This window comes from Chiloscyllium plagiosum, chromosome 32 (genome assembly GCF_004010195.1).
Source record: "Chiloscyllium plagiosum isolate BGI_BamShark_2017 chromosome 32, ASM401019v2, whole genome shotgun sequence".
In the NCBI taxonomy this organism is placed as follows: domain Eukaryota; kingdom Metazoa; phylum Chordata; class Chondrichthyes; order Orectolobiformes; family Hemiscylliidae; genus Chiloscyllium; species Chiloscyllium plagiosum.
Genome location: NC_057741.1, coordinates 37527632 through 37551000, shown reverse-complemented (window position 1 = coordinate 37551000; position 23369 = coordinate 37527632). Strand labels below are relative to the sequence as shown.

General features: G+C 43.6%; 1 protein-coding gene across 3 annotated transcripts in view; it reads left to right on the top strand.

Annotated features, from left to right (window-relative positions):
- stpg2 (sperm-tail PG-rich repeat containing 2) overlaps nucleotides 1-23369 on the top strand; it is a 338448-nt gene that overhangs the window by 8198 nt on the left and 306881 nt on the right. For all 3 annotated transcript variants that reach the window (XR_006309111.1, XM_043674438.1, XM_043674437.1), the window contains exons 3-4: nucleotides 7801-7947; nucleotides 9976-10125. Coding sequence is in view for 2 of the 3 variants with exons in the window: in XM_043674438.1 (XP_043530373.1) it covers nucleotides 7801-7947; nucleotides 9976-10125 (297 nt within the window). In the remaining variant the exon portion in view is untranslated. The remainder of the gene's footprint in view (nucleotides 1-7800; nucleotides 7948-9975; nucleotides 10126-23369) is intronic.

Sequence of the window (23369 nt, the reverse complement as noted above, 5' to 3'; positions counted from 1 at the left end):
TCATTAAAAGTCAGTGATTTGATTGGACATTTGATTTTCAGTTCTGCATACTTTTATGCTTAATACAAATTGCATAAAGAAAATCTAGCAACAGTGTAAACATTTATATATTTTTAATGAATTTGAATGGTAACAAATAATTACTTCTATGGATTGCTGATACATTACTGTATTAGAGAATATTCATTGATGAGAAGAAAATATTGTATGTTTCACTGATAAACTTGCATTGCTTGTGTTTCTTAGTTAGTGTTTCGACTTACAAGGGAGTCAAGGTTCATGGGAGGAGAAGGGAAGCAGTCAAATGGAGTTCAGACCACAATGAAATCAGCCAGGATTGAGGGGCCGAATGGCTTTCAAAAAAGGATTCTGGGTAATCCAAGATGGAGGAAGGGAAAAGGTTATGGCTGTAAGAACTGCTCCTTTTTGAGGTATTTTAGGTGTTGGTGCTGATTTCTTTGAATTCCAGGAGCAGTAATTCCTGTTTTCTAAGCAGTTGCATTGTTATGGAACTTTGGGGGGGAAAAATCAAAACAACGACACTTTAAAAAGAGGAAGAGAGACAAAGGCAGACACCACATGGTCAGTGTAAGTGTATGAGAGAGAGAGAGACCCAGGGAGATAGTGAGGAAAGAGATCTATCTGAGACTGGTATAGTTGAGACAAGAAGCAAGTCAAAGAGTCAGGGCAGGCAGGGACAAAGCAGAGAGCAAGGTAGGACTGATAAATTAAACTGTATTTACTTCAATGCAAGAGGTCTAACAAGGAAGGCAGATTAACTCAGGGCATGGTTAGGAACGTGGGACTGGGGTATCATAGAAATTACAGAGACATGGCTCAGGGATGGACAGAACTGGCAGCTTAATGTCGAAGGATACAAATGCAATAGGAAGGATAGAAGTGGCGGAGGTGGGGGGGTAGGGTCAAGAGAGGAAGGGCAGTGGCGTTTTTGATAAGGGATAGCATTATGGCTGTATTTAGGGAGGATATTCCTGGAAATATGTCTAGGAACGTAATTTGGGTGTATTCCTGGAAATATGTCTAGGAACGTAATTTGGGTGGCTCTGAGAAACAAGAAAGGGATGATCACCTTATTGGGATTGTATTATAGACCCCCCCAACAGTCAGCGGGAAATTGAGAAACAAAATTGTAAAGAGATCTCAGTTATCTGTAAGAATAATAGGGTAGTCATGGCAGGGGATTTTAACTTTCCCAACATGGAATGGGACTGCCATAGTGAAAAGGCTTAGCTGGAGAGGAATTTGTTAAGTGTGTACAAGAAAGTTTTCTGAGTCAGTATCCGGATGGTGCAAAACATGGCCTATTCTTGGGAAATAAGGCAGAGCAGGTGACTCAATTGTCAGTGGGGGAGCACATTGGGCCCAGCAACCATATTTCTATTAGTTTTAAAATAGTGATGGAAAAGAATAGATCGGATCTAAAGTTAAAGTTCTAAATTAGAGGAAGGCCAATTTTGATGACATTAGGCAAGAATTTTCAAAAGTTGATTGGGGGCAGATGTTTGCAGGTTGTGGGCAGCACGGTGGCACAGTGGTTAGCACTGCTGCCTCATAGCGCCAGAGACCCGGGTTCAATTCCCGCCTCAGGCGACTGACTGTGTGGAGTTTGCACATTCTCCCCGTGCCTGCTTGGGTTTCCTCTGGGTGCTCCGGTTTCCTCCCACAGTCCAAAGATGTGCAGGTCAGGTGAATTGGCCATGCTAAATTGCCCGTAGTGTTAAGTAAGGGGTAAATGTAGGGGTATGGGTGGGTTGCGCTTTGGCGGGCCGGTGTGGACTTGTTGGGCCGAAGGGGCTGTTTCCACACTGTAACGTAATCTAATCTAATAATCTAATCTAATCTAAAGGAACAGCTGGAAAATGGGAAGCCTTCAGGAATGAGATAACAAGAGTCCAGAGACAGTATGTTCCTGTTAGGGTGAAAAGAAAGGCTGGTAGGTATAGGGAATGCTGGATGACTAGAGAAATTGATTGTTTGGTTAAGAAAAGAAGGAAGCATATGTCAGGTGTAGACAGCAGAGTTCGAGTGAATCCTGAGAATATAAAGGCAGTAGGAGTATACTTAGGAGGGAAATCAAGAAGGACAAATAGGGGACTTGAGACAGCTTTAGCAAATAGGGTTAAGGAGAATTCAAAGGCATTTTATAAATACATTAAGGACAAAAGGGTAACTAGGGATAGAATAGGGCCTCTCAACGATTAGCAAGGCAGCCTATGTGTGGAGCCGCAGGAGATGGGGGAGATACAAAACAAGTATTTTGCATCAGCCTTTGCTGTGCAGAAGGACATGGAAGATATTGAATGTGGGGAAATAGATGGTGACATCTTGAAAAATGTCTATATTGCAGAGGAGCAAGAGCTGGATGTCTTGAAACACAGAAGTGGATAAATCCCCTGGACCTGATCAGGTGTACCCGAGAACTCTGTGGGAAGTAGGAAAGTGATTGCTGGGACCCTTGATAAGATATTTGTATCATCGATAGTCACAGGTGAGGTGGCCAAAGACTGGAGGTTGGCAAACGTGGTGCCACTATTTAAGAAAGGTGGTAAGGACAAGCAAGGGAGCGAGAGACCAGTGAGCCTGACCTCGGTGGTGGGCAATCTATTGGAGTGAATTCTGAAGGACAGGATTTACATGTATTTGGAAAGACAAGGACTGATTAGGGATAGTCAGCATGGCTTTGTGCGTGGGAAATCACGCCTCATGAACTTGATTGAATTTTTTGAAGGAGTAGCAAAGAGAACTGATCAGATCAGACCAGATTCCCTACAGTGTGGAAACAGGCGCAACCAGTCTACACCGACCCTCCAAAGAGTAACCCATCCAGACCCATTTCCCTCTGACTAAATCACCTAACACTATGGGCAATTTAGCATGGCCAATTTACCTAACCTGCACATCTTTGGACTGTGGGAGGAAACCGGAGCACCCGGAAGAAACCCACGCAGACACGGGGAGAATGTGCAAACTCCACACAGATAGTTGCCCGAGGCTGGAATTGAACCTGGGACCTGGTGGTGTGAGGAAGCAGTGCTAACCACTGAGTCACTGTGCCACCCCAAGGTGGCAGATGATGAGGGTAGAGCGGTGGATGTGATCTATATGGACTTCAGTAAGGCATTCAACAAGATTCCCCATGGGAGACTGGTTAGCAAGGTTAGATCACATGGAATACAGGGAGAACTAGCCATTTGGATACAGAACTGGCTCAAAGGTAGAAGACAGATGGTGGTGGTTGTGGGTTACCTTTCAGACTTAAGGCCTGTGACCCATGGAGTGCCACAAGAATCGGTGCTGGGTCCATTACTTTTCATTATTTATATAAATGATTTGGATGTGAACACAGGAGGTATAGTTAGTAATTTTGCAGATGACACCAAAATTGGAGGTGTAGTGGACAGCGAAGAAGGTTACCTCAGATTACAACAGGATCTTGATTAGATGGGCCAATGGGCTGAGTTTAATTTAGATAAATGTAAGGTGCTGCATTTTGGAAAGGCAAATCAGGGCAGAACTTATACACTTAATGGTAACGTCCTGGGGAGTGTTGCTGAACAAAGAGACTTTGGAGTGCAGATTCATAGCTCCTTGAAAGTGGAATTCCAGGTAGATAGGGTAGTGAAGAGGGCATTTAGTATGTTTTCCTTTATTGTTCAGAGTATTGAGTATGGGAATTAGGAGGTCATGTTACGGCTGTACAGGACATTGGCTTGGCCACTGTTGGAATATTGCGTGCCATTCTGGTCTCCTTCCTATTGGAAGGATGTTGTGAAACTTGAAAGGGTTTAGAAGAGATTTGCAAGGATGTTGCCAGGGCTATAGGGAGAGGCTGAATAGGCTGGAGCATCGGAGGCTGAGAGGTGACCTTATAGAGGTTTATAAAATCATGAGGGGCATGGATAGGGTGAATAGAAAAGACCTTTTCCCTAGATTGGGGTAATCCAGAACTAGAGGGCATAGGTTGAGGATGAGAGGGGAAATATTTAAAAGGGAAATAAGGGCAACGTTTCACTCAAAGGGTGGTGCAAGTGTGGAATGAGCTGCCAGAGGAAGTATTGGAGGCTGGTACAATGACAACATTTAAAAGACATCTGGATGGGTATATGAATAGGAAAGGTTTAGAGGGATATGGGCCAGGTGCTTGCAAATGGGACTAGATTAGGTTAGGATATCTGGTCGGCATGAAAGAGTTAGACCAAAGGGTCTGTTTCCATGTGCTCATCTCTATGACTCCTAATTTAGATGTTTTTGTGTTCCTGAAAAGGGCATGATCTTGAATTTCTGCCAAGCCTTTCAGGAGTGATGTCAGGTAATGTAAAAGGTTTACTTGATTGAAATGTATAAGATCCTGACTGGATGATGTAAGGAGAAAGTTTCCTCTTGTGGAAGATTCCAGAACAAGGGTCACTGCTTAAAAATTTAGGACATAGATAAGGCAGTCTTATTATCTGGAAGCAAAGTCTTCAAACATTTTGAAGGTAGAGGGAGATAACTTTTCACCCCCTAAGCTTAACAAAAATCTATCAGAAGTCAACAGGAATGTGGATTGGAGGTTACAACCAGATCAGCCATGATCTTCCTGATTACTGAAGCAGGTTCAAAGGGCTGAATGGCCTACTCCAGTTTCTAATTTGTATGTTTGTATGTTCACGTCATAGACAGCATTTGGAATATTGTGAGCAGTTTGGGCCCTATATCTAAGGAAAGTTGTGCTGGATTGGAGCAGTTCCACAGGAGGTTCACAAGAATGATCCCGGGGATAAAGGGTGTGTTACTGGGGAATGCTTGAGAACTTTGAGTCTGTATCCGATGAAGTTTAGAAGGATGAGGGGGGGATCTGATTGAAACTTACGGAATACTCAGAGGCTTGGATGGAGTGGATGTGGACAAAGTGTTTCCACCAGTAGGAGAGACTAGGACTCAAGGGCACAGGCTCAGAGTGAAAGGATAACCCTTTAGAACTGAGATGAGGAGGAATTTCTCGAGCCACAGATGGGGTGAATCTGTGAAACTCATTGCCACAGAGGCCTGTGGAGGTCAAGTCATTGAGTGTATCTAAGATAGAACTAGATAGATTCTTGGTTAGTTAAGGGATTAAGTGTTACAGGGAGAAGGCAGGAGAAATGTTTCTCAAATCCTATCAGCATGATCGAATGACAGAGCACACTTGATGGGCCGAATGGCCTAATTCTGCTACTATATCTTTTGCAGTTCATGCAAAGGGAGCAGAAATCTACAAGAGTCTCCGCAAAGGGCCAAATGATAGTTTCACACTGAAATGGGTTTTTTTTGGCAAGAATATGATAAAAATATAAGAACTAGGAGCAGGAGTAGGCCATCTGACCTTTCAAGCCTGCTCTGCCATTCAATAAGATCATGGATAATCTTTTCATGGTTTCAGCTCCACGTACCCGTCCACTCACCATGATCCTTAATTCCTTCATTGCTCAAAAAATGATCTATCTTAGCTTTGAAAGTATTCAATGAGTAAACCTCAACGACTTCACTGGGCATGGAATTCCACAGATTCACAACCCTCTGGGTGAATAAGTTCCTTCTCAATTCAATCCTAAATCTGCTTCCCCCTAATATTGAGGCTATACCCTCTTATCCTAGTTTCATCTGCCAGTGGAAACATCCTCCCTGCTTCTATCTTATCTATTCCCTTCATAGTTTTACATGTTTCTATAAGATCTCACCTCCTCCTTCTAAATTCCAATGAGTATAATCCCAGTCTACTCAGTCTGTCCCTATAAGCCAACCCCCTCAACTCCAGAATCAACCTAACGAACCTCCTCTATACCCCTTCTAGTGTCAGTACATCCTTTCTCAAGTAAGGAGACCAAAACTGCAGGCAGTGCTCCAGGTGTGGCCTCACCAACACCTTGTACAACTGCAACATAATCTCTCAGCTTTTAAACTCACTCCCTTTAGCAATGAAGGACAAAATTTGCCTTTTTAATTACCTGTTGCACCTACAGACCAGCTTTCTGTGATTCATGCAGAGGGACACCCAGATCCCTCTACACAGCAGCGTGCTGCAATTTCTTACCATTCAAGTAATAGTCCTTTTTAATGTTATTCCTACCAAAATGGATGACTTCACATTTATTAACATTGTACTCTGTCTGCCAGTACTTTGTCTAAGCACTTAAACTATCTGTGACCCTTTGTAAAGCTTCAATCCTCTGCACACTTTGCTCTACCACTCTTCTTAGTGTCATCCGCAAACTTTGCCACACTATGCATGGTCCCCATGCATGTGAGGATCATATGATGACATACGTGTGTTAAGGAGGCATAGAAGTAGCTGTCGTTATGATATGAATCAGTCTTGATCTAACTGAATGGTGGAACAAAAGCATGTCTGAATGAATTGAATTAAAATGCACACAACACCAGGTTATAGCTCAACAGGTTTATTTGGAAGCACTAGTTTTTGGAGCGCTGCCCCTTCATCAGGTATCTATAAATTCTGTGTCTTATGATCCTGCTCCACTAGCTACCTGACAAAGGACCAGGAAGCTGTGGTTCCAAATAAACCTGTTGGACTATAACTTGGTATTGTGTGATTTTTAACTTTGAGGAGAAAGTGAGGTCTGCAGACGCTGGAGATCAGAGATGGAAATGTGTTGCTGGAAAAGCGCAGCAGGTCAGACAGCATCTAGGGAACAGGAGAATCGACGTTTCGGGCATTAGCCCTTCTTCAGGAATGAGGAAAGTTGGTCCAGCAGGCTAAGATAAAAGATAGGGAGGAGGGACTTGGGGGAGGGGCGCCGGAAATGTGATAGGTGGAAAGAGGACAAGGTGAGGGTGATAGGTCAGACTGGGGTGGGGGCGGAGAGGTCGGGAAGAAGATTGCAGGTTAGGAAGGCGGTGCTGAATTTGATGGATTTGACTGAGACAGGCTGGGGAGAGGGGAAATGAGGAAACTGGTGAAACCCGAGTTCATCCCTTGTGGTTGGAGAGTTCCTAGCCGCGAAGTTTCATAATCGACAGGCACATGCTCCTGGCAGTGACACCTCCTGTCTTAGCTTCTCATACGATGGCAACACCCTGGCCTCACGTGGTGGTATGTGTCTGTTTCTGTACATATAAATATGTGCCTCGTAAGTACTGCGCAAGTGTTGCACCTCCTGCGGTTGCAAGGGAAGGTGCCGGGAGTGGAGGTTGGGTCGGTGGGGGGTGTGAGTCTGACAAGGGAGTCGCGGAGGGAGTGGTCTCTACGGAAAGCTGATAGGGGAGGGGAGGGAAATATATCTTTGGTGCTGGGGTCTGTTTGGAGGTGGCGGAAGTGACGGCGGATGATGCGCTGTACATGGAGATTGGTGGGGTGGTAGGTGAGGACCAGTGGGGTTCTGTCCTGGTGGCGGTTGGAGGGGCGGGGTTCAAGGGCGGAGGATCAGGAAGTGGAAGAGTTGCGGTGGAGGGCATCGTCGACCACGTCGGGGGGGAAATTGCGGTCCTTGAAGAAGGAGGCCATCTGGGATGTGCGTTTTTGGAACTGGTCCTCCTGGGAGCAGATGCGGCGGAGTCGAAGGAATTGGGAGAATGGGATGGCGTTTTTACAGGGGGCAGGATGGGAGGAGGTGTAGTCCAGGTAGCTGTGGGTAACTTTGTCCATCCCGGTCCAACACCGGCATCTCCAAATCATGAATGAACTGAAACTGGCCCTGTGTGCCCCAAGTTGCCAACGACCCTTGCACTGAATCATTTGTCCTTGTTAAATTGAGTAAATCTTGACACTCAGCATCACTTATCTTGTGTGGTGAATTACAGGAACACATCAAAGGAGGGCAGAGCATGAAGAACAAGGAAGCTCGCTTCAAAACCGTTGCAGATGACCTCCCAGGACCTGGCACCTATGATATCGCCCCCATGCGGTTAGCTGAGAAATCAATCAAATCGTTTAAACCACATTGCACAGTGAGTGTCCACCTCGCTCACTGTTTAGCATTGGTTGTGTCTTTTTAAAGCTTGTATCTCAATACATTTCACTGAAACTATTGTTGGTCAGCAATCTGTGGTAGATTACCTGAAATCCCAGAACATGTTTGTAGACATTTATTTGTCAAGAAAAGAATGACGGTTGGGTTTGAGGTGGGACAGGATTCCAACATGATTTGCAACAAAAAGGGTCTATTTATTTGAGCAGAATCTCTGTGGACTACAGCAAATTAATCTCCTGATCAACACTTGCAGCAGCTTCAAAAACATAAATTGCTGGAGAAACTCAGCAGGTCTGACAGCATCTGTGGAGAGACATCAGAGTGAATGTTTCGGGTCGAGTGACCCTTCTTCAGAACTGTTCTGTTTTTGTTTCTGATATCCAGCATCTGCAGCTCTTTCAGTTTATATCTGCAGCTGTTCGATCTCCAGCGACACCAAACAGAGTCTATTTTGAAGAAAGAAATATTTGCATTTTTGCAGCACCTTTCCTGACATCCCAAAGTGCATTAAATCAAATGAAAGTCAGTCAATGTTGTAAGAAAGAACCCAGCAGCCATTTTGCTCTGGCCAGCTTCCAAAGGGTGGCCATGTAATAGGTAGCAGATAACCTGTTTCAGTGATGTTGATTGAGAGATAAACATTGAGAAAGATCCCCTGCCCCTCATTATGTCGTGCCACAGGATATTTTACACACACGCATGCGAATGGGCCTCAGCTTAACATTCCATCTGAACGACAGTGCCTCTGACAATGCGGCATGACTTCAATACCACACTGGCGTACCAGTCTAGGGTTTTGTGCTGAAGTGAGACTTGACCTCACAGCCTTCAGATTCAGAGCTCTGAGTTTTGTGGGAAAAAGTGTTTTATTTACAGCAGAGCCTGTTTAACCAGCCTCCCCAATTGCAAGTAACTGATCTCATAACTGGCTTTGAGAGTATTCCTGATTGATTCCTGAGGATAACGTACACTGTGATATCACTGTGCAGAGGCAATATCTGTGATTGGAAAAGTTGGGAAGGTACCCGCCAAGTTAAAGGTGGGCCTGGCCTGGTGACTCGTGAGAAATTGGATCCAGGAAGTACATTTGTACACGAATGCATTTCAACCCAAACGGCGATAGTGTAGAGGGTGAGTGAAGTGGGCTTGTTGCATGTAGAAGCTTGGTCAGTCTATCAGTAGGTTTGGTATGGAGACCCAAAGCAAGATGGAGAAATGTTGATGATTGATCCGAGAGCCAGATTTACTAATGATCACTGGAGGCAACATTTGGTTCTGTAGTAATGGATAAACTGGTCCTCACTGATCAAATATTTTTCTCAGCAGACCTGGGCTTTTTTACCCAGTGTGTGGAATAGAGCTGACCCCCACTGATTCAGTATTCTGTGCTCTGATCCCTCCACCTTGCACTCTTTGTGAACTTAACCTGATCCAAAAGTTTGCTCCTGGCATTGTAACTTGCAGCAAGCTCTGTTCACCCATTCCCACTGTGCTCGCTGACTTACATTGACTCCCACTTCCTGGTGCCCCCAAATCCTCCTCCTTTTATTTTCCAATACCCTCCATGGTCTCACTCCTTCTGATGACTATGACCTCCTCCAGTGTCTGACAGCCCTCTGAGATATCAGCAATTACCTCCTGATTCTGGTTCCCAGTACTACCCTGATCTTGGGCCTCTGGGAGGTCCTGAGGTAGTGAAAGGAATTGTATCTTTGTAGATGCTTCATTTTTACTTCTACTTGTCTATTTCCCCAACACTAAAAGAGTTGTCTAACCCAATCCTGCACCATGCTGAACAGTCTTCCTTCAAACAGCAGTTTGACAGTACAGCTGAAATGGGATGAGAATGGACGCAATGTTCCTACTGGGGAGGCCTCTAACCTTGTAGGTTCTACTAGGGCTGGTTCCAATAGACATTTCTAAGCCTGAGGAAAACAAGAGTGAGCAAATTGGGAAATCATGCTTTTGGAGGAACATGTAGTGATTTCCTTCATTTTCTTTTCAGGCAGTGTCAAGCTCACCAATCAGTGTCCCATCAATCCCTTCATCAAATCAGTCCTTCGGCTATGAAGAAGCTGAAGATGGAGCTCTGTCCAAGCATTTGCCTCCTTCCAAAGATGGAATCCTCGGTCCTGCATATTATAATCCACAATATGTAAGTAATGTAAAGATAGTTTTACATAAACTTATAGATTTGTACTGTGGCTGAAAACAGGAGAAGGTCCTGCTTTAAACCAAGGAAACTGTATGATTTTTATAACAAGTCACTAGAACTCATTGCAAGTTGTATCTATAACATTGACTTATGGAAGGAGTGAGGGGGAAATGCAGGCGATTCAACACTCTCTATATGTGTACAGGGTAGACAACCAGCAGGCTGGGAGGACGCCGCAAGCCAGGCAGCATCAGGAGGTGCAGAAGACAGCGTTTCGGGTCTAACCCTTCTTCAGGACTGGGGGTGGGTGTAAGGGGAGGTACAGAGAAAGGGGCTTAGTGGGGTGTTAGTGGGGTGGGGAGGTTGGGATAGGTGAACACAGGTAGAGGGTACGACCTGGTTGGTTGATGTTATGTGTACAGAATAATTTTGCCCAGAGACAGTCTTTTGATTGGCTTCTTAAAAACCCCAAGAGCTGTGGGCTCAGGAACAATGTTCCCAGCCATTCTGAGTGTCAGTACACAAAGATCGCTGCATCAACTCTGTTCTGGCTTCGGAAGTGGCTGATGTGCATGAATCTTGGAGGTTTAAATCAGAAAAAATGAAGATTAGTCAGAGCGTAGCTCAGGAGGGTTCAGCATAGTAACGACCACTTCATTGGCTCCTGGGCAGGTTCCAGCAGCCTTGTGTGTGTAGGACTCTACAGAAAACTCCAGCCTGTGAAGAGAAACCGTTCATCTCTCTCTCTCTCTGTCTCTGCTTCTGTCTGTCTGTCTCTCTCTCTCTCTCTCTCTCCCTCCTCTGTGGAAAAGTAAAAGGAAATTCCTTTTAGCTAGCTTTTCTCACTCAACATAAGACCATATGTTGTAGGAGCAGAAATACGCCATTCAGCAGATCAAGTCTGCTCTCCCATTCAATGAGACTGTGGTTGAGCTGATCATCCTCAACTCCACTTTCCTGCCTTTTCCCCATAACCTTTGATTCCCTTCCTATTTTTCTAAAAGAAAATTTTAAAGACTTTTTTTACAAAATTACAAAAATAATACAAACTAGTGTATTATAATATAATAACATCTAGTAAAATTAAATAAAAAAAAACTAACTACTAATTTATTCTACAGACAACCAAAACCTAAAATAGGATATCGTACATTACTAACAGTAAACAACAAAGTAATTAAATAACTAGATACGTGCTCAAAATAGATTTATATCAAGTCATAATAGACCCTATTTATACTGGATTCTTCCTCTCGGTAGCCCATTACCACGGCTAAGCAAAAGCCCTGGACAGTATGGCCGAAATATCTGTGTCAATGTAGTTCAAAAAGGGCTGCCATGTTTTATAAAATATTGTTTGGTGCACCATATTCGTAAGGAAGTCAAGGGGGATATATTCCATGACTATCCTGTACCAGTTTGAAAGTCCTGGGGGACCTTTGGATACCCAATTCACTCAAATATTTTTCCTCGCACAAAACGAAAGGATAGTGAATAATTTCCTCCTGTATACGTCCAGAGAGGGAGAATTTGGAGAGCCCAAAAGTAGGGACGTTGGATCCGAACTAATCTCTGTACCCAAGGTCTCTGTCAAGACATTTGCTACTCTATCCCCATACCTGCAGATCTTATGGCATGCCCATAGACAATGCGTGAGCGTGCCAACTTCTATTTTACATTTAGGACACATTGGGGATGCTCCTGCCTTGAACTTTGCAAGTCGTTCAGGGGCCGTGTGAGCCCTGTGAAGTATCTTTAATTGAGTAGCATCTTCCTGGCATCTTCCCAGACATCCTCCCACATTTCTAAAGAGATTTCCAATCCTAATTCTTGAATCCAGGTTTTACATAATCATTTCATATCCTTCGATACTTTATTGTATAATGAGTGATAAAGAGGGTGGCCCCATTGGCCAAAGCACTCTCCTTTCCCTATCCGATTTGTTGGCATTGACTATCAGTGTGGTCTTCTTTTGTATAAAGTCTTGGATATGAAAATACCGAAAGAGGTCCCTGCTGGGCAGTCCAAACTTCTGGCGCAGCTGCTGAAAGGACATCATGACCTCCCCATCGAACAGGTCTCCTAAACAGGAGATACCTCTGGACTCCCAAGTTTTGAATGTAGCTTCAGTCAGCCCTGGCTGGAATCCCGGTGCTCCCGCTATGGGGGTATAAGGGGATGTTTTTTGCAGGTTACCCTCATCTTGTCGCACCATCCTCCAGAAAAAATATCAATTCTGGTGTGGTACTTGTGTGGGTTAGAATAGAAAGTAAAGACTCTATCCTGGAGGTGGAGACACACATCTACCAGTCCCAGCTCCTTATTCAAATCCGCCAGTTGCCTAGATCTTAGAGATATGCCCGCAGTGCTCCGAGGTATCCTGTCCGTCCCTGGGCCAGTAATACAATTAAAATCTCCCCCTATAATTGTATGGCGGATCCCAAAAGCCATTAACTTAGTGCTTTAAATTTAAAAGGGTGTGCTGGGGGGCAATAAAGGTTCAAAATCCCGTATTCCTCTCCGTATATTAGGGCTTTGATCAATATATACCGTCCAGACTCATCTTTTATCTGGCTTAACATTTGGAAAAGAAGATTCTTCCGAATAAGAATGGTCACTCCCCTACTTTTTGAGCTGAAAGCTGAAAAGAACACCTGGCCAAACCCACCCTGTTCGAATGTTCTTTATCAAGTAGATGTGTCTCCTGTAAAAGAGCTACATCAATCCTTTCTTCTTTAAGTCTTTTCCTTTTGATTGGCAAATTGCTCCCCTTGATGTTCCAGGTGCACCACCTAAACAAATGGCTAGCCATGATCGTCCAGGCAGGCCCGAGACCCCCCAGGAGCAAGAACCCCACCCAAAAGACATTGATTAAAGACCAAAAAACATTCACATATAAAAGAACTCTTTAAAGTAGTTTAATCACCACAATTAAGAACTACTCCTAAGTAAAAATAACACAAAATATATTTGAAAGGAGACTTTCCCCCTTGTTCCCAGGGGGCACTACTACCTTCCAATAACTCCACCATAACCTCTCCCAGGTAGAGCCCTGCCCTTGACCCAGACATTATAAAATGGAGTAAATAAATTCCAGTATCTTTTAAAACAGGAGTTAAAAGTGGGTGACCCCTCACTCCCGCACACCATCACCTAGATACATTTAATAAAACAACACAAGATAGAAATATATAAAGTTACAACATTACAATCTCAGCAAGTATTAGGCAACTAAATAAGAAAAAAGAAAGAAAACCCCTATCAAAATACCTCCCCCAAAAATCAAATAAGCCACACGAGCTATAGATAGGAGACCAAAGAAAGAATAAAGAACAAGCACCCCCCCGCCCTGCCCCGGGAAAGATGGGCAAAAGAGAGATGAAAAAAGAAAGAAGGGTAAACAAAGAGGGGGCAAAATAAAGTCATTATCCATACAGTTCAAGTCCCGCAGTCTATTTGAGAGAGTCCAAGAATTCTTTTACTTTCTCCGGTGATCCAAAGTTGTAAAGGAATCCTTCAGGACTGAATTGCAACGTTGCCAGATAACGCATGGAGTATTGAATATTTAAGTCTCTCAGACCCTTCTTCGCCTCATCGAATGCCCTCCTCTTGCGGCCCACAAATGGGAGAAAAGTCCTGAAACAGCATTATTTTGGAGCTCTTGTACATCATGGCCTGGGGATCCTTCCCCAAGACTCTGGAGGCTTCCAGGAGCATTTGTTTTTCTTTATAACATTGAAGTTGGATTAGAACCGGGCGGGGGCGCTGCTCCGACCTGGGCCTGCATACAGCAACCTAGTGGGCCCGCTCCACCGCACCCGGCTCAGCTCTGACTCTAACTTCAATAGTTATGGGAGCCATTGCTCCGAGAAATCCACAAGCTGGCCTTCCTCCTCCAGTTCGGGAAGGCCCAGCAACCGGATATTTTTCCGACAATCACGATTTTCGAGGTCGTTGATGTGCTCCTCCCTTTCCGAGCTCGCCACTCCAGAGCCTGGACCTGACCCACAGATGAGTCAGCAGCAGTCTCTGAGGCTGCGGCCTGATGCTCCGCCCCTCCGATGCGCTGCCCGAGTTTTTCAATCTCTTGGTTATGCTTCTGCAGTATGACCGAGATCGACTCCCACCTGGACCGGGCCTCCTCGATGGATGCATCGATCTTCTCCTGGAGTTTGACGATCTCCGAGATTAAGCTCACCTCTGCAGCTAAGTCCCCCGAGGCGGCCGCGGACATCCCCGCTGCTGTGGGAGGGGCCCTTGCCTGTTGCGAACTGTGAGAGTTTTTGCCTTTAGTCATTTTTAAAAAAGCACCAAACTGTTAAAGTTTGATGCAAAATGGCCAAGAATGCTGGGCAAAAGCTATTTTGAATGATTTAACAGGTGTGGGGAAGGTGGGCACTCCACTTTGCCCAAGTCTTAGGCAGAGCTCTGCAGACTCAGACCTACTGGGTCGCTGCCATCTTGAATCTCTGATTCCCTTCCTGTTTAAAAATCTCAGCATGACCCAGCCTCAATAGCCCTCTGTGGTAATGAATTCTACAGATTCACTACCCTCTGAGGGAAAAAAAATCCTCCTTGATGACTATATTGTATATACTTGACTACATGGTGTTTTTTTTCTGGGGTGACATGGTGGGTAGTGGTTAGCACTGCTGCCTCACAGCATCCGGCACCTGGGCTTGATTCCATCCTTGGGTCACTGTCTGTGTGGAGTTTGCACATTCTCCCCGTGTCTGCGGGGGTTTCCTCCGGGTGTTCTGGTTTCCTCCCACAGTCCAAAGATGTGCGGGTTGGATGGATTGGCCATGGTAAATTGCCTGTAGTGTTCAGGGATGTGTACGTTAGATGCATTAGCCAGGGGTAAGTGTAGAGAAATAGGGTAGGAGAATGGGAATGAGTGGGTTACGTTTCGGAGGGTCAGTGTGGACTTGTTGGGCCGAAGGTCCTATTTCGACACTGCAGAAATTCTATGATTATGTATTTCTAAACATTCTGATAAGACAGTTTTGATAAGATTCTAGTATTTTGTCAATGACAGATGTTCAGCTAACTGGCCTATAGTTACCTGGTTTTGTTTGACTTTTTTTGGATAAGGATGTTACATTAGCAGTTTTCCAATCTTCTGGGACGTTCTCAGAATCTAAGGTTTCTTTGAAGATTACTACCAGTGCATCTGATATCTCTGTAGCTACTTCCTTTAATTATTCATGGATGCAAACCATGGGGTTCAGGGAACTGATTGGTCTTTATCCCCAATAGTTTCCCCTAGACTTTTTCTCTAGTGATAATTATTTTAATTATTTTCTCTCCTTTTGTACCTTGAGTATTCTGTTCTTTTGGAATGCTTTTGACGTCTTCAACTGTAAAGATTGATCCAAAATATTTATTCAACTCCTCTTCCATTTCCTACTTCCACGTTATTATTTTCCCAGCCTTATTCTCTAAGGGGGTCTGTGTTAACTTTGGCTTCTGTCTTCCTGTTTATATATTTAAAGAAGCTCTTACTATCTGTCTTGGTATTACTTGCAGGTTTACCCTCATTAAACTTTTTTAGATGATATTTTGTTACTTGTTAAAACTTTCTGAATCCTCCAGCTTACTATGAATCATAGTCTCATTGTATATTGTCTTTCAATCTAATGCCATCTTTAACTTCCCTGATTAATCATGGTTGGTTTATCCCCTTCCAAGAATCTTTCTTCCTCACTGGGATACATCTTTGTGGTGAGCCACGAACTATTTTCTTAAACGTTTGCCAATTGCCCATCAACTATCTTTTCTGCTCAACTCCTTTAGATCTGGTACAGTGCAAAGCTTTGTTTTATGAGCAGTATAGGAAGATCATAGCAAACAAGGACATTTAGATTATTGGGTGCTTAGACAGAGGGAGGCACTCAGGATTATGGTTGCACAGTAGGTGTGCAAAGCAAGATCAACATTATTTGAGGTTAGAGAGGTCCATTCAGCAGTCTAATAACGGCAGGGAAGAAGCTGTTCTTGAACCTGTTGGGATGTGTGTTCAAGTTTCTGATGTTTTCCCAGTCCACACCAGTAAGCTCTGCCCTCATTCCTTTATAAGCCTTCTCACTCAATCTTCTCATTTTCAAACTCATTCTTAATACCATCATGTTATGGTCACTGTTTCTTAGGAAATCTGCCTCAGCACATTCATATCAGCAGATCCAAATAGCCTGATTGGTAGGATTTGCTATATATTATTCTCAGAAACTGGTCTGAATACACTATGGCAGAGAAATGGTTACAAGAAGATCAAACCTGGGAACTAAATAGTCAGGAATATGTGACTTTTCAAAAGGGAGGCAATAAAGGATGTAATTTCATGGTTACCTCTCTGATCTGGATTAGAGTGGTGCTGGAAAAGCACAGCTCCACTCTAATCTTGACTGTGGTTTCCAGCATCTGCAGTCCTTGTTTTTACCTATCTCTCTGATCTGACTATCCCAGTCTACATAACAATTAAATTTTGATGTGATTAAATTTATTGTTGTCACGTGTACCCAATTTCCGTGGAAAGTTTTGTTTTGCATTCAGTACAGGCAGGTCATTACCATACCATTCAGTACAGGCAGGTAATTACCATACCATACAGTACAGGCAGGTAATTACCATACCATACAGTACAGGCAGGTAATTACCATACCATTCAGTACAGGCAGGTCATTACCATACCATACAGTACAGGCAGGTAATTACCATACCATACAGTACAGGCAGGTCATTACCATACCATACAGTACAGGCAGGTCATTACCATACAAACATCATTGGGCAATAGAACAGAGTGAGGAATATAAAGTTCCAGCTGCAAAGAAAGTGCACAACAAGCAAGATCAACGTTACATTTGAAATGTCAGAGGTCCATTCAGCAGTCTAATAACAGCAGGGAAGGAGCTGTTCTTGAACCTTTTGGTGCATGTGTTTAAACTTCTCTGTCTTCTGTCTGATGGAAGAGGTTGGAAGAGATTATAACCAGGTGGGCGTGGTCTCTGATGACGTTGGCTGCCTTTCCGTGGCAACGAGAAATGTAAATGGGGTCACTGGATGGAAGGTTGGTTTGTGTGATGGACTGGGCTGTGTTCACAACTCTCTGTAGTTTCTTATGGTCCTGGGCAGAGTTATTGCCATACCAGGCCGTGAAGCATCCAGATAGAATGCTTTCCATGGTGCACCTATAAATGTAGTGAGGGTCCTTATGGACATGTCAAATTTCCTTATCCTCCTGAGGAAGAAGAGGCGTTGTACAGTCACCCATGATTAACGTCCTGGCTTTTTAACATGCCCTCAGTATTTCCTGATTAATTTTCTGTCCCAAGAACAGCTATTATTCATGGGCCCAGCTACTCCTTTTTGAACAGTCACATATTCCTGACTCTATAGTTCCCATCTGGTCAGGTAGCATCCAAGGAGCAGGAGAATCGACATTTCGGGCATGAGCCCTTCCTGAAGAAGGGCTTAATGCGCGAAACGTCGATTCTCCTGCTCCTTGGATGTGGCCTGACCTGCTGCGCTTTTCCAGCAACACATTTTCAGCTCTGATCTCCAGCATCTGCAGTCCTCACTTTCTCCCTCTTTAGTTCCCATGCTTGATCTTCTTGTAACTATTTCTCTGCAAATGGCTGTAACATTATACCCATTAACTTCTTTTTGTGCCACTAATTTATTTACTTTGTTTTGAACATGATATGCATTTCTCTGAAGGCTGTTAATTTTGCTTTTTGACTGTTTTTTCCCTCTTTGACCATAGTTGGTAAGTTTTATGTTTAGACAGTCTGGGAATCATTGCCTAAGTTGCTGCCCTGCGATGTTGTCAAATCCTTTAGCTTTGGGAGTGTGCACCACCTTCTCCGGAACCATCTATTTAGAATTAGAATCCCTACAGTATGGAAACAGGCCCTTCGGCCCAACAAGCCCACACTGACCCTCCGAATTCTAACCCACCCAGACCCATTCCCCTACCCCCGACTAATGCACCTAACCTACACATCCCTGAACACTACGGGCAATTTAGCATGGCCGATTCACCTGACCTGCACAGCTTTGGACTGTGGGAGGAAACCACGCAGACACAGGGAGAATGTGCAAACTCCACGCAGACAGTCGCCCCAGGCTGGAATCAAACCCGGGTCCCTGGCGTTGTGAGGCAGCAGTGCTAACCACTGAGCTACTGTGCCACCCTATTTAGTTTAAAACTCTCTCTGCAGCCTGTTTGGTGTGCTCTGCAAATCCCCTGTTCAAAAGATAAGTCAGAAACACTGCAAGTGCAAAACCTCAACCAGTGATTATTGTGAATCAGAATATCCACAAACTTGGATCATCATCTGAGTTGGCAGAAATCAAATGAATCAGAAAAAAAACAACTCCTCAATGTTCATGATCCAGACTAGTTCCAGAACTGTGCTCCCCTGACTTGTCCTTACGTCTTGCCTTGTCTCTTTGTATGTCTGATAATTGGTAATTTTCAGGAAGGGACAATGTTTAAGTTATACTGATCGTTCTGCTTTAACCCGTGTTTTGTTAACACAATTCGTTGGAACATGATTGGTGAAATGGAGCCAGTGTTCCTAAAGCAGGAACTTTTAAAACGTGTGTTGGCTGTCACACGTTACATCACCAACCCTTTAAGCGCTGTTTCTAACACGCGATTTTTCTATAACATGGGGTTGCACAAGAACACAACCATTGCATTATAGAAGAACTACCTGTACATTAACAATTCAATTTGTCTACTTTTTGCTATTGATTGAAACAGTTTCATTATACAGTAGTTAGTTATTTGCTAGTTAACAGGGAAAAAAAACTGATGTGCATATTCTTTCATCCTGAGTTGGGCAGTTGGGTAGAATTGGGCGTTTCAGCAGTTTTCAAATTTTCACATTTGTGGCCACTGTGAGAATTGTGGGACTCGAATTCCAGTGTAGTTCACCAGTGAATAATTACAGATTCTGTAATAAAACACTGAGTGTTCAATTGTTATGAAATCAAGTTAATTGCAACTTCCTTTATTGTGGTTCTGTTTTGAAATAAGTGCCTGTTGACTCTAACCTCGATAACTCTCTGAATCCAGCAGAGTCTACATGATTGTTCCACCTTTGTTTGTGATATCTCTCTTCATCTCTGCATAATGCAAAAGGGTGTCTGGTTCCCCCCCTCCTTTCCACCATGTTGGGCTGCAAGCCTTATTGCTGTGCTTACACACATATCAACTTACGTTTATCAAGCATCATGCCAGAGTGTAGCACAGGCGCACCACATTGAACGTTTTGACAAGAAACCATAGAAAGTGATATTGTCAGATTCCGAAAGATTGCTGAAGGAGGGTCTTGCAGATAGAAAGAGAAGTGGAAAGTCCAAGAGATTGAGGGAGGGCATTTCAGAGCTCAGGTCTCAGACAGCAGAAGGCACAGCTGCCAATTGGGAACAGATTAAACTTAGGGTTTTCAAAGGTTATGGGCATTATGGAATGTATTCTGGCTGAGCAGCTTCCATTCTTCAAGGCTGGATCTAACTCTGCAATGATGTGCAGAAAATGTTTTTAGAGGAGTCGGCACTGTGTATGATTTAATCACATTGGCTCATCCTACACAATGTTTACCTTAAGAATGTAAACAGGATGCAAATGACTGCTTTCCAAAATTACACTTAGCAGGACAATTCTTTCATTTAGTAATTCAATGAGTTTTATTTTTTAACTTAATAGCTGGTAATTTAATCAAATGTTGTTATTGGGAGTAATAATAGATGGTTATAATGTTTGCAGTGTATAGACGGAGTGAGACCCAATGGATTTTAGTTTTTAATGCAAGCGGTTGTGAATGGGTTCCATTCCTGAGACTGTTCACAGACCAGAACACAGTGTAGGACAACATAATGTATCCATTTTTAATGCTCGTAGGTCAGATCTTTAACATTACACCCCTGAATGGGATCACGTTCATAAGTCAGATGTTTGTAAATTGGGAACTCTGTGTATTTGGATGTTTGAACACTCCAAGGTAAAGAATCTACCGCATTGAACAGTTTCTTCTTTAACTCTTTTCACTTCTGAATTAGAGGTATTGTTCTGGGTCTGAACAGTAAGAGACAAAAAAACTGTAGATGCTGGAATCCAAGGTAGACCAGTAGGAAGCTGGAAGAACACAGCGTCCTGAAGAAGGGTTACACCCGAAATGTTGACTTCTGCACCTCCTGATGCTGTCTGGCTTGCTGTGTTCTTCCAGCCACCTGCTGGTCTACCCTGGGTCTGAACAGTTCCTGTCTTTTTGTGAGAATGTGTATGGAATGATCTACGTTCCAGTCCTACTCAGGTCCCTCTCCCTCACCTCAATTACATAAAGCCCAATAAGTTTTAAAAAGAAATTTGAGTTCCTATTGGCTAACTTGAAGAAAGTGCACAACATGATTTTAAGTTTTAAGACTTTCACTGTAATACACAAACTAAAAGCAACAGTAACTTGACACTTTTTCACCCAGAAGGCAAATTATACTCTCAAATCACAGAAAAGATCTCCATTTAACATTGAAAAGGCTGAAAGTCTCCATCTCTGACCCTTGAATTGAAGGTTTATTGTCCAGGAACCAGAGCAAAATGATTCTGAGCTGCTTTTTCCTTTTCCAGACAGTTAATGTCGAGGCCTGGACCCGACTTTCATAGAAATCCCTTCCTCTCGACATAGCTCGGGGAAACTTTCAGCTTCATTTAAACCCTAATAACCCCGGTCTCTTCAATCTGAGTACAATATTTAACACAGATTCTTGTGTGATGCACTATAACATCTTGCTACCTCTATATCTTCACCTCGTGTTTTCCCCCCGATTCTTGCAGACCAAAGCTATGGCGTTCTGTGAAATCTATGAAGTTCAGTGATTTCAATTTTTGGGAAAACCTGTATATCTGATTCTTAAATAGCTTTCAATAGAGAGATAGTCCCCTCTCAAAGTCCATCTCCTTAGTAATATGGATCAAATGGGCCTAATAGTAGCTAACTAGCTATCCTGTACATTCCCACCTCCATTGTACCTTGGAATGAAATGTAGCCACTAATGTTTTGAGTTCAACATGACTCTTCTTTAGAAAAGTTCCTGGTCGGGCCTGCAGCAAAGTGGTTGGCTCTTAACCACCCTCTGAAATGTCCTAGCAAGACGCTCAGTTCAAAGGCAATTGGAGATGGCTAACAGACCTTTATCAGTGACACCCATGTCCCACAAAGCTGATAAAGAGAAACAAAACCAGTTGCTCTGCAGCACCTCTCAAAGCTGTGGCCTCTGTTCTCTGGAAGGTCACCCACACACCAGCCATTCCTTCACTTGTGCTGGGCCATAACCCCGAAACTCAGGGAGGCAATGGTAGTGGTATTATCATTGGGACTGTTAATCCGGTGACCCAGGTAACATTCTTGGGGCTTGGGTTTGAATCCCACCATGGCAGATGGTGAAATTTGAATTTAATAAATATTTGGAATTAAGATTCTAATGGTAACCAAGAATCCATTGGTCATTGTTGGTAAAAACCCATCTGGGTCACTAATGTCCTTTAGGGAAGGAAACTGTGATCCTTACCTGGTCTGGCCTACATGTGACTCCAGCCCCACAGCAATATGCTTGGCTCTTCATACCCTCTGGCAACTAGGGATGGGCAATAAATGCTGGCCTGGCCAGTGATGCCCAGAACCTGTGAATGAATTAAAAAAAGGCTCCCAAACGAACAGCAGGCAGACCATAGCAGTTCAAGAGGACAGCAAGAGGAGGACACTGCTGTTCAAAGGAAAATTAGGGAGGTAAGAAATGTTGAATGTGCCAGGGGATCCCATTTCCTAAATTCTGGTAATCTGGTACTCTGTCAGAGTCACAAATGACATCCTGGGTGACTGTACAAAAGCAACTTTCTCTTCAGCTCCGTGACCCATCCACAACAATAGTGGTCACTTTGTTTTAGTGGAAGCGCTGGGCTCTATAAGAGTTTGCCTCTTAAAGAACCTCAATTGACAATGTTTTAAGCAAATATTGTTTGACTGGAATCATGCTCTGAATTTGTTTTTGATTGACATTTTACCTGATTGTGTGCTAATTCTCTAAATAATGGGAATTGACAGTTAACATGCAAAACATTTTATTCAACTTGAACTTTCAGTACATCAGTAGAATGATGGAACAACATGTAACATAGAACAGTACAACACAGGAACAGGCCCTTCGGCCCAGCAAGTCTGTGCTGATGCCATTCTGAACTAATCCCATCTGCCTATATCTGGTCCATATCCCTCCATTCCCTGCCTGTTCATGCGTATGTACAAATGTGTCTATTATTGTATCTGCTTCCACCACCTCCCCTAGCATGCAATCCAGGCACCTACCACCCTCTCTGGTTTTAAACATATTCCTTGCGCATCTCCTTTTAAACTTTTCCCTCTCACCTTAAACCCTTTCCCCCTTGAAATTGACCTTTGCACCCTGCCTCTCAGAATTTTATATGCTTTAAGTATAACATAATCTTTCCAACAATGTATTTGCATGTGCGATTTAAGGAGTAACCTACAAAAAACCACTAGAGAGCTGCAGATCCAATGGTAACTAAATGGTAAAAGTATGTTTTGAGCAGAAATATGTGGGTAATTTCTTGCCTTGAAAGAGAATTGGTTTTCCAGTGCTAGCTGGTGTCACATGCTCAGGCCAGTTTGGATGTAGGGGGAAGGAAAGGGTGAAGTGTTTATCCAGCATTTTTCAGAACCTCGGAATGTCCCAAAGTGTTTTACAGCCAATGACGGCCCTTTGAAACACAGCCATCGTTGAAACATAGGAACTGTGGTGGCCAATTCACTCACAGCAAGATCCCAGAAATTGTGAACTGATAGGGACCAGATAAGCTGTTGATTTTGGAATAAACAATAAATCAGGATGTTTGGAGAGAACTCCCCTGGTGTTCCTCAAAAAGAAGGCCCTCCAATTGTGTACATTCCCTTGAGGAGCGGGGAACTGCAGTCTTCCCATAATGCCCCACCTGAAGGATGGCAACTTCAATGATACAGCCAAACCTTTGGGGGGTGTGGGGGAGAACGGTGGGCTTGTATCTAAGTAGGGTAAAAACAATGACTGCAGATGCTGGAAACCAGATTCTGGATCAATGGTGCTGGAAGAGCAAAGCAGTTCAGGCAGCATCCGAGGAGCTTCAGCAAAATCGACGTTTCGGGCAAAAGCCCTTCATCAGGAATAAAGGCAGTGAGCCTGAA